The sequence below is a fragment of the Larus michahellis genome, chromosome 4 (assembly GCF_964199755.1).
Source record: "Larus michahellis chromosome 4, bLarMic1.1, whole genome shotgun sequence".
Lineage (NCBI taxonomy): Eukaryota > Metazoa > Chordata > Aves > Charadriiformes > Laridae > Larus > Larus michahellis.
In genome coordinates, this window is record NC_133899.1 from 68,399,561 (window position 1) to 68,412,099 (window position 12,539).

The following is a 12,539-nucleotide window of genomic DNA, read 5'->3' on the forward strand; positions in this document are numbered from 1 at the left end:
CATTCAAACGTTTAGGTGAGCCCACATTTAGAGTGCCAGACCATTAAGACATTAGACTTTACATGAACTCTTACCTTGCTGAAAAAAAATATTACATTTTTGAAAGTATTGGACAGGATTATTTTTTTTTTCTTTCTAGGTGGATTAGGCTAAGAATCCCTATACTTTTTTCTGTTCTATCCCTCCCTAATAGGTAAAGATGATTGTAAACATCCATCTGGATTTATTCCTGCAGCACCCAAAGACAGTTCGACAAATCTGAACTGAATCTGAATTTTGAAAGCAACAGGTACCACAAAAATTTCTTAGACCAATGGAAGAATTTTGGAGCCAGAAACAGTTCTTGCCATTTGCAAAAATTAGGAAGTATTTTTCTTTTATTTTAAGATTAGGTGGAAATGAGTTACAAAGACTCTTCTAGAGTTATTACTGTCTTAGAAAACTTTAAAATAATAGTCATGTTTACTAACTGAACAATTGTACATATTTATGGAAAACCAGTATTTACGTTTTGTGTATTTACATACTTGTACAAAACCAGCGTCGCTTGGATTACTAAAGGGCTAATTTTATTCACATAATCTTCTGAAGAAAAGACACGGTTCACCCTAGTGAAATATTTAAAGCTCATTCACTGGATGATGTTTGGGGTGCAAATGATGTTAGTTTTCATCAGCCGCTTACGATAGTTGCACTTTTCATTACAATTCTAAACCATAGGCAGAAAGCGAGACAATACACTGTAGGAAAAATAACTGCATCAACTGAGGCTAAAAAAAATAAATAAATAAAATAGTGTCTGGAACAGACTAATTGGTTTTGAAGATGTACAAAAAACCAAGCAAGACCGTTCAGGAAAGTATGTGCAAGGAAATATCTAAAGGGAAAACAGGAATGCACACATAATCTAGTACACTATCAAAATAGAACTGTTTAAAAAAATGCTAACGTTTTGCCAGTAGTGGATGCCACTAAACTGGCTGATGTTGGAACTGCATACACAGTGTTTCGAAACTCCATGTGCATAATCCAACGATAAATAATAAAACAAAGATATATAAGAGAAAAAAAAATCCACTTCTCTTATCAGTTTCAGTTACAGGACTCTTTCAAAGTAGCAGGTTTTAAGAAAAAAAAAAAGACAAAAATGTAATTTTTTTTTTTTTTTTTTTTTTAACCAAAATGGAGGATGATCTTATCCCTAAAACCTGGGAGCAGGCTGTCCCCATGTGCCAAAAGATGAGCCAGAGAGTAGGACCAGCCTGGCTGAACAGACAGCTTTGGCTGGAACTTAGGGGAAAAAAGAGTTTATGACCTTTGGAGGAAGGGGCAGGCAACTCAGGAGGACTACAAGGAAGTTGTGAGGTTATGCAGGGAGAAAATTAGAAGGGCCAAAGCCCAACTGGAACTTAATCTGGCTACGGCCATAAAAGATAATAAAAAAAATGTTTCTATAAATACATGAACAATAATGTCTGGTAGTGCGAGATTCCAACTACAATGTTGCATAAGCAAAAATTTACTGAATTTCACTAAAATTTTCTTTCAGAAAAGTGGTGTATTAAATACTAAATCTATTCTTTCTTGGATGCAGGTCTGAGATATAGACTGAGTATTTCAGTACATAAGAACAAACTTATGAGAAAAAATATTATGTGAAAAACTCAAAAATATTTATGTTGAGATACTTGTTCCTCCACAACATTGCAGTCACTGTTACAAATACTCATATTTATTTAAAGATTCTGCAACAAACCCCAAACTCATTACTATAAAAAGGATGGTATTTACAGATCTCATAAATTTGTGGTGATAGTGAACAGCAATTCAGATATAAATTTCTTCAGTTAAAAAGGATTATGAAAAAAAAAACGTCTTAAAGTGAGTATTAGTAGGATGATTCCAATGGTAGAATAAATAGTATTTTCAAAATGACTCATGTATTAAATAGGGCGCATGATCTAGCTGCCAAATTCTAAAAACTGAATAAACTCTTACAGTCTCAGCAGACATTTTTCTTAAGACTAGCATGGAATGTAATGGGAATTTACCATGGATAATTTATACTTTATCAATATATTTATATTTTAAAATTAAGATCTGCATTTTATATTTATTTTTTTCATTAATTAGCATGTCACTAATTCCAAAGCAAATGAAAATGGCTTGCAATTTTTTTCCCAGAGATCATTCACACAGCTGAATATTGCAATTATCATGCATGGCATATAATTTTCATGAATGCAATATTTTGTACGATGGAACAGTTTTCACAAAAAGGAAGATGAAAACCTTATAATCACAGCCTTTTTTCTTCCAATGACGTAAGAAAAATAGTGAGGTTATATTCTTGGAGTGGCTATCAGAGAGAATGTAGAAAGTGATCTAGACTCCTCACAAGCTAAAAATTGTATTATGATGAGTATGACTGCACATGTAACAGAGAGCAAGCATATGTGTAAAGGGAACATAGATATTATCTAGAACATATATAAACTCTAATATATAACTACATAAACTTATATATAAATATAAACCTGTATAACAAATATGTATAACATACAGACTCATGTCAAAAGTATGCAACAAGTTCAAAATTAAAAACCAAGAATACAGTGATGTCACTCAAAGCATCAGCGCTCCTAGTTCCCCAAACACCCTGTATCAAAGAACTGCATATATTGCACATAGTTTCCATCTTGACACATAATATAAGACGAGTCGAGTTCATGTAGAAAGATGTAGGTATAAAGATTCCCACTACCTAATTAATGAAGTATTATTATGTCTTTGTCATGCTACTTGTAGTCCAACATATTCCCTGACTCGAGAAACACGTGAAAACTAGTAGCCCAATACTTCAAGGAACAACCCTCATAAAACTGCTTTTTTCTTTGTCGTTTGTGGTTTTCAGCTGACAGCATTGTAGAAGCACTAATTGTGCATCATTCAAATTATTTTTTAACGAAAGGTGCTCTTTGTCTCCCCTCAAAAGATAAGCAAACTAAAAGCATAATAAAACATACATCCTTAGCTCTGGGGAATATTCTTGTTACTTGATGCAGAAACATGGCGAAGAACCTCATGGTATCCCCAGTCATCATTTGCCCACAGCAATACACTGATTTCTGACAGATTTCCTCACGTCTCTAGCTTTTCTAAGACTATGGTCAGCACTCATGGCTCAAGTAACAAGTAATAATTCCTTCAGCCATGATAACCTGACTGCTTTTGATTGTCTGTCCATAGTCTAAAGTGTACAATCTTTCTGTCCACCTGTTTCCTGAACATGCTTTACACACGTGGTCTCTTCAGACTGCAAAGAAAATGCATCAAGGATTGACTTACTACATATAATTCTTTGTATATGTAAGATACTTATCAAAACAGGACCCCAGGAATTCTAAAAAAAAAGATAGCAACAATCAACATGACCTATCGTCTGCTGAAGCAAGGAACTAACTGAGCAGGACCTAATACCAGGAGAATCCTACCCAAGGACTGTAGGCCTTTTGGGGCAAAGAGCACTAGTTTATTTGTTAGTGGTCTTTAATTTAGCAAACAATTACCTTCTAGCAATCTACTTCAATGAAAGCATTCAGGCATTAACCAATCTTACACGTTTGCTGAACTGGGGCTCAGAAGAAACAAATATTCCATGTCACCTGCTTAGCAAAAGGATAAGAGTGCCAGTTTCAGCTCCAGGAAACACCATATTTAATGTAACTCTCACTTTCCTCTTTCTTCCTTTGCTTTATATATTGAGATGCAACAGCTTGGGGAGATTCAGGCATGATGATATGAGTTGGTTTTTACAACTATTTCCTAGCGAAGTTGTACATATTCAGCCACTGCAAGTTTACAATACAACTTTACAAGAACAGAGGATCCCAGACTGGGAACATTTTGAATCACATTGACTAAGCTGGACATAATACTGTCTAGAAAAATAACAGATGTTTTTGCTGAGTACTTTGACTGTGAAAGCATGGGCATCTGAAGGAGTAAAAAACTGCTATCGAGCATTTGCATACAAAAATAGCAGTCAGAGCAGTACAAGTCACCTACTTAACCCAAATCGCCAGTTAGGGAAAGGCATAAAGCAATTTGATCAGGAACTTGACAGAGCATCAGAAATACAGGCAGGCACCTATACGCACACAAGACACTACTATGATGCAACTTTCTGCAGTATAAAATTACTCCTCATTCAATGAGAAGTAACATCATTAGAACAATTTGTCAACTCCCGAGCTCCACATGAAAGCAGATGGAGAATTGCTTCACATGAAAGGAGATCTTTTTACATTGATGTAACTAGATATGCACCTGTGTAAACTGCTTGCGCAGACAAGCTCTCAGCCTTGTTGAACTTGAGCTGCCAGAAAACTAGGCCAAGATTTTTGTTTGAACAGGAAACAGCTGGATTGGTGTGTTGTGTAACTTCTGGATCTTGAAACTTGTCTCTTCTTACTGGATCAAACCGTTTCTACACTAACTCTTTGATACTTCTAGTCCTCGAAGTGCCTTTCGTTTCTTCTATGAGAAGAGAAGGCTTATCTTCAAACTCCTATGGTCACAGCTCAGCTCAATACATAATTTCGTTTTCCTTAACAGCCTTCCTTTCATTAATCCCCTTATAAACATCATGCTTCCAGTACACTTATAGAATGAAGCTTCAGTGATATACTTACTCTTCATGCTGTATCTAAACTTTTTTATATTCATGTTAGGTATTGTTTGCTGTAATTTGTTGTTAAAAATTTCTTTTTTTTTTTCCTTCTGTATTCTGAAGGATACATACACTACCCTCCCTAATAATGTCCTGAGCCTCAGAATTTAGATATTCCAGCTTGATTTTGCTTTCCGAGCCATTTTCATTTCAAAGGAGCATGTTTTCTTTGACTGCATCGCTTAAATACTATTCCAAAGCTGAGCCTAGGGTAAATCTCACTTTCTAAGCACAAATTTAAAGTGCTTAGCACAAGCAGCTTTACTGTCAGATGCCATACAATGAGGACTTACTATATTGTATCAAGTCCTGGCATATATCGATTGGTCCCTTCTTCCCCAGGAAGGTGATTATGGACATTAAATGTTTCAGAGATTTAAATACTTAAAATCGTTTACTTTCAGTTTTATTTGGAGCTAGAGAAGAAAGCAACACACCTCAGAAGATCTAACCCAACCAATGAAGTAGAATATAAAGCATTTTTGCAGTTCTGAACACAGATTTGCACTGCCCCTATTCAACATACAGCTTCAGTGAAGCCAGCAGTATAACAGAACAACTTCAGTATATACTATGAGTCAAAACCAGCATTCTTTTCACTGATGGACTAGATTTATTGACTCATGGGAGAATGCTGACTACTTTAATCTTCTCCAATTTGCAACTAAATTGGTGGGCAGAAACTCAGCAGTATTACCAGCCACCAGGTCAGTATTTGGCTACGTATTTCCAAAGCTGAATTTAAGATACAAGGGAGTTCAGAAAAATCATAGTGTTGTAGTACAATTTAGTAATTTTAAGGGTGACAAAAAGTGTAGCTAGATAATTAAATAGAAAGTATACCTGGAGAGCTCCCATTTCTTCCTCTCTTCTGAGGGTCTTCTCTAGCAGCTCTGTAAAATGAAAAATGGAACTTGTAAATTCAACTTCCTGCCTCATGGCCTGACAGAAAAAATACTGTGTAAAACAGTCAGTGAGTTTTTTTGTTTTACAGCTTTCACAACATTAATTTTCAGCTGATTAAACTAATTGATGAAATGTGTCAGTGATATGATTGTTTCCAAGCATGGGCTGTTGAGGTGACTAAAAAACAGTTACAAGACGACAGCAAAAAAAAAAGCATTAATATTCACAGAAAAACTTGCCTATCTTCTAGTGTAAAAATCAAAGAGATTCACTCTGAAAATTGATTAAAACAGAAGTAGATCATCAAAGCTATGCAATTATATATGAAAAGTTACTCTAGGTTACTTTTTCAACAAACAAGTAGCATCCTCTGGGGAAACAAATCCAGACAATTTTGACTATTACCACAATAATTCCCTTCTCTTACTAAAATATATAATTTTGATAACGGAAATAGCCAGTGCACTGTAACAGACATATTAGTAAAAGTTTTTTATAGTCTTTAAGCCAAAAAATCCTAATATCATTTGTGTGACAGCTATATACATTGGCACATTCATGCACATATGTAACATTTTGTGTTAGAAATTAATTTCTGTAAGTTCTGTGGGATATGTCACGAGTTGCTTTTCTATTTTATTTCATTTACATATTTTTATGATTAAAATTATGTTTTTGATCAAGTACATCATATTTAGTATTCTGGGAAACCTTAACATTATAACCTCATGGAGAACACGAAAACCAAAAAACATGCTGCAGGCTTATTACTATTTTAACTACCAGAAGTTCCCTCATGAGTTTTGCATGAGAAGAACACTTTTTTAACTAAGCTAGAGACTGACTTTGAATCAAGATATGTCCCAGTTTGCTAGCAATTAGGAGAGTTATGAGGTTATGAAACTGCCTTGACAACCTCATAGGACTGAATTCTGACTGTTCATTCCCACAATACCGAAGTACAGAACAGCTAACTGAAAGTACCTCTGTATACGTCCTTAAGAAATAAAGACTACTGAAAAATGCACAATTCAGTTATCAAAGATTAGCTTAAATGATTTACAATAAAAACTAATTAAAATATTCTACCAACGTGAATTCGCCTGCTTTATTTATCTTATCTTTTACTTTTTTTTCTCCTTTCTCTCATTATGAAGTCTCCTTGTGAGCACCCTACCCTGTTACCTCTTTTCTCATAGTTCATTATGCATTTCTGACTGCACACAGATTATTTGAGACTTATTTTCAGGCATCAGTCTGTTAAAAGTGATGTAGATAACATGCACAAAATTTCAGTCATTTCCTTCACAAGCATAGCGATTGACTTGCTGTTCTTTGTTCCTAGCTTCTATGCAGTTTTTTTTCAAATCCTTTCTTAAAATTAATAAAATGACTGTTTCTTCACTTTCTTTTGGCACATTCATCTTTTTCTGTATTATTCTTTGGTATGCTTTCCAGTACAGTGACTCAACTGCCATATAAATTACTGTAGCTAAATGTGCTGCCATCAACATTACTTAGTGTGAGAATTTGGGTTTGGAAAGTGGCTGCCCTGTATGTTTTCCTTGGGTATACTCCAGTATTGTAATCGAGTTGGTAAAAATTAGTATTGTAATACTAGCTTTAAAAAAAAAAAAAAAAAAAAATGAGGAGGGAGGAATAAGTCTATGAGAAGGGATGGGAAATGAAAGATTCTTCACCATGTTCCATCAAACTGAAAAAAAAAATATTCTTACACTTCACTTTGCTTTATTTTCATTCTAATGCAATATTTGAGATTCTCTTGTACAGACATGATTCTTCTAAGTGAAAAGGATGTTACTACAAGGTTCTTTTCAAAGGCCTTTTATAAATGTAAGGTAAGTTAAGTTAATTTCTGCTAACAGTCTCTAGATTTGAAAGTTCTGCATCTGAAATTAGGGATCTCTAGAATCCATTTACTTCATTGTACTCGGCTGTCCTGCAGATTGCTTCATAAAACTCATTCCCTGAAAGCGCAGGTGGGTATTGAAAGGGTGTTATTTAACTGACAATATACACCTACTTTACAAAGTTGCCCTTTACGACCACATATTTAAGAATCAAGTTCTGCATTCAAACGGATGATTCCATTTAGTACGCCATCTAAATAATATTTAAAATAGTAAATAAATAATAAAAATAATGTTAATATTCTTAAATAAATTTAAAATAATAATAAATAAAAATAAAAATAATATTAATTAAAACAAATTAATAAATATTACAATAAATTAATAAATATTAAATAAATAAATAAAGATTTTTCCTCAGTTGAGGAGGACCGGGTCAGAGACCACTTGGCCAATCTGGACATTCATAAGTCCATGGGCCCTGACGGGATGCACCCACGAGTGCTGAGAGAGCTGGCAGATGTTATTGCTAAACCACTCTCCATCGTCTTTGAAAGGTCATGGGGAACAGGAGAGGTGCCTGAGGACTGGAGGAAGGCTGACATCACTCCAATCTTTAAAATAGGCAAGAAGGAGGACCCAGGGAACTACAGACCGGTTAGTCTCACCTCTGTCCCTGGGAAGGTAATGGAGCGACTCATTCTAGATGTCATCTCCAAACACATAGAGGAACAGGAAGTTATTGGAAGTGTTCAACATGGATTTACCAAGGGCAAATCATGCTTGACCAATCTGATAGCTTTCTATGATGTTATAACGGGTTGGCTGGATGAGGGGAGAGCCGTAGATGTCATCTACCTTGACCTTAGCAAGGCTTTTGACACTGTCTCCCATAACATCCTCATTAGGAAGCTGAGGAAGTATGGGCTAGATGAGGTGACAGTAAGGTGGATCGAGAGCTGGCCGTGTGACAGAACTCAGAGGGTTGTGATCAGCAGCATAGAGTCTAGTTGGAGGCCTGTAACCAGTGGTGTCCCCCAGGGGTCAATACTTGGTCCAATTTTGTTCAGTATATTCATTAATGACCTGGATGATGGGACAGAGTGTATCCTCAGCAAGTTCGCTGATGATACCAAACTGGGAGGGGTGGCTGACGCTCCAGAGGGCCATGCTGCCATCCAGCGTGACCTAGACAGGCTGGAGAGCTGGGCAGAGAAGAACCTAATGAGGTTCAACAAAAGCAAGTGCAAGGTCCTGCACCTAGGGAGGAAGAATGCTAAGCACCAGTATAGGTTAGGGGTGGACCTGCTGGGAAGTAGTTCTGAGGAGAAGGATCTGGGGGTCCTGGTAGACAGTAAATTATCCATGGGCCAACAATGTGCCAAAAAGGCCAATGGAATCCTGGGCTGCATAGGGAAGACTGTGGCCAGTAGGTCGAGGGAGGTCATTCTCCCCCTCTACTCTGCACTGGTGAGGCCACAACTGGAGTATTGTGTCCAGTTTTGAGCTCCCCAGTTCAAGAGGGACACGGAACTGCTGGAGCAAGTCCAGCAAAGGGCAACTAAGATGATTATGGGACTGGAGCATCTCCCTTATGAGGAAAGGCTGAAAGAGCTGGGACTCTTTAGCCTAGAGAAGAGAAGGTTGAGGGGGGACCTGATTAATGTTTACAAGTATCTAAAGGGTGGGCTGAAGGAGGACGGAGCCAGACTCTTTTCAGTGGTTTCCAGTGACAGGACAAGGGGCAATGGGCACAAGCTAGAACATAGGAAGTTCCGTTCAAATACACGGAAAAACTTCTTTACGGTTAGGGTGACAGAGCACTGGAACAGGCTGCCCAGGGAGGTTGTGGAGTCCCCTTCTCTGGAGATTTTGAAGACTCCCCTGGATGCAGTCTTGGGTGATGTGCTCTAGGCAATCCTGCTTTAGCAGGGGAGTTGGACTAGATGATCTCTAGAGGTCCCTTCCAACTCTGAAGATTCTGTGATTCTCTAATAGCATGTTTTCTCCAAAGCTAAAGCAATATCTATAAATATATAAAGATTAAAGCAATGCATATTAAACAGCTTTACAAAAAGTCCCATACAAGTCAGCATATTGTATCATTCTTTTAAACATTGGCATTTATAATGACAGAATATCTTTGCTCACTTGATCTGAAAAGTTCTGTTGATTTGTTTTATAATTTGTAAAACATTTCCCATAATTAACTTCTTCTGCAAACATTTTTTGTATATTCAGTGCCAGAAAATAATGTTACAATAAATATAAGATAGAGAATGCATTGTGTCTGTAATACAGCAAAGATGGTCACTAGCCCTTGTGAAGGCTCCTTTCATTCACCCTGTGAACAGCCTCTGAGTTTCTCTAATTATAATTTTCTTTCCAAAAGGAAGTTGCAGAGTGCCATGAGTTTCTACATTTGCGAACAATACTGCTATGATCATCTTTCAAGGCCTAATGTAACCACAGGGTTCTTGGGGTTTTTTTCAAAGCATTATATCATTATTCTCATGGGGCGCAGAACACATCAATTTATAGATTGTCTAGAATAATCAACATTAATGAAAGAGCATTACAAAGGCACCTTCAGGCATTGATGGTTGTTCCCAAAAAATGAATAATACATGGAAAAAGACAACAAGATAAATGACTTTTAGAAATAAAGATATTCATCAAAACATTTCCTTTTATTTTTAGCTCAGTCTGAAGCCTGCACTCCTAAAATAAGCTATAAGCTAAAACTATTCAAAAAATCAAATGTTTCAGTTGTTTTATACCACTCAAAATCAACAGTAAGTCCAGGATATTGCCTGCAAAATTAGGGATCATACTTTTGTGTAGTGTTACAAAAATAATTTATTTATGGTGGTTAAAGTCCAAATCATCTAAGATTTATATCTCATTTAGCTATGTGCCAGTGAACACCAACAGAGTGTCCTTGCAGTTACACCACCGTGGCTTAGATTTATCTGATCAAACTTCCAGGAAATACACAGGTTATGATTTAAAACATTCCATAAGAATCATTACCTTTAGCAGTTTGCTTAACACTGAAACAACATAGTATGCTGCAAGACAGTGCACGCATTAAGCTGGAGATGAAGATTTTATATTCCATCATAACTCTCATGTAAGTGAGGAAAAAAGGTATGCAGTTATTCAGGCACGCTTTTTTCACGCAAACACACACAAACACTCCAGTTGTAATTTTCACTGCTGGTGAAAAGCATCACAAATTAGATTTAGGAGCAGATACTTATTGATCTGAATGAGTAAAATACAACTGTACTATCTTATTTATCCTAGCTGATCCGTTAATGTGCCAATAACTAACTCTAGAATGTTAAAAAGCAGTTCAACTCCTTTACCTCTGTGCTGGGAGTAACAATGCTGGGAAACAGGACATTGACTTTATATTAGCTGGAGCAGAGCAAGCAACTTCCCAAGAATTTGAATTAAAAAATCACAGATTTTTTTCAGAAAGAACACTGAACAGCCTTCATTCATTATTAAGAACTAGATTTTAAACACTGCATGACCTCCCATTTTAAGAAACTGAAGATAGTGATAGACCACATTCTGTTTCACATTCTCTGTGAAGATTGAAATGCCAGAGAAAAGTCAGCAAATTGGATCAATACCAGATTAGTATGTTCCCCACTAAGAATTTAAATTTGGTACCTGCCAATTCACAACTTGTTCTAGCACAGGGGAATGCAGAAATTCATAACTGTAGACAAAGTCAGTCCTTATAGTCCCAGATATCTAGTCATATAGTCAAAACCCCTAAAAAGTGATTCAGATTACTCTGAAGCTGGCATTTATACTTCAATTCAGTTCTGCATACATAGCTAGTATGCTGTAAACTACCCAAGATACGTGCAAGCTGCTGGCAGATCTGACTCAAGACTCTCACCCCTCTGAAGCAGCTGCAGATCACAGAGGAAACTATATAGCAACTCATATAGCACACAAAATACTACTACTTTGTGACATTAAAACAAGAAATACAGGTTATGACCAGAAAAGAATGTCAGTTTGGAGGAAAGCATCAACATATTCTTGCATCATCAAGCTAAGAATAGTTCTTCTCCAAAACACAACTCGGGGCTTTCAGTTATATGTCAGTAAAACTATTTTTGATTTCCTAAAGTTTTCAACCTCAGAAATTTAGGGTTTATCTTACATAAGCGTACAGCAAACTCTCGATAAACCACTTAGATACCCTGCTCATTTTATCTTTAAATTTGCTTTGATCAAAAATTGCAGTATATTTATTTCAAGTCTTTCCTATCATTCTCACTTCAAACACATGTCCCATGGCTTTCAGTCATCGTTTGGATAGGTTTCCCACAAAGCTACTGAACAGATACTGCAGCATTCCTGCAGATGCACACGGCAGCCAAGCAGGTTTCCATCAAGTCTGAAGGAATTTTCAAGCAGCTGAATAAACCAGTTTCTCTCAGCTAGAAACTACTTATCTTGCACACGCCTACACAGCAAAGTTGAATCACATACTATACGATTTACAAGTTTTTCCCCTTTCACACAATGAATCTGACATTAAGGCCCTATTTTCGGGGGTGATTTAAGCTGTTTCTAACTGAACCAGTTTAAGGAAAATGTTTCAGAATAGATATATTCATGGCTAGTAGAGAGAGAAAAAAAACCTGCAATTTTGCCCTGTACCAGTGTTAGTATGATTCTGGTGAATGGCCTCACAGTACTGTGACTAACAGTCACGGTCCAGAAACACTCAATACTAAAAGATGTTTCAATGAGGCTGGACCTTTGTACAGGCAGGCCAGACACCACAAATCACCCTGGCACTAAAATAACCGAGATGTAAAACAGCACCGGGACTCGCTTCAAGCTACTCTAATTGAAAGAGTACTTGCCATGCATGTAAGGCTTTAAGGGAATTTCTACATAAACATGTTATCATCTTAAAAAAAGCTCTAGAAAAACAGGTATTTCTTAGAACCTTAATTTTCGTTAGTGTAGAACAAGGCCCATAAATTATGAGC

The 12,539-nt window shown here is 36.5% G+C and overlaps 1 protein-coding gene across 1 annotated transcript in view; it reads right to left on the bottom strand.

Moving 5' to 3' along the window:
- The window catches only part of CEP128 (centrosomal protein 128), a 132,406-nt gene that overhangs the window by 27,081 nt on the left and 92,786 nt on the right, over window positions 1–12,539 (bottom strand). The window contains exon 19 of the mRNA XM_074585431.1: window positions 5,576–5,625. Coding sequence (XP_074441532.1) covers window positions 5,576–5,625 — 50 coding nt within the window. The remainder of the gene's footprint in view (window positions 1–5,575; window positions 5,626–12,539) is intronic.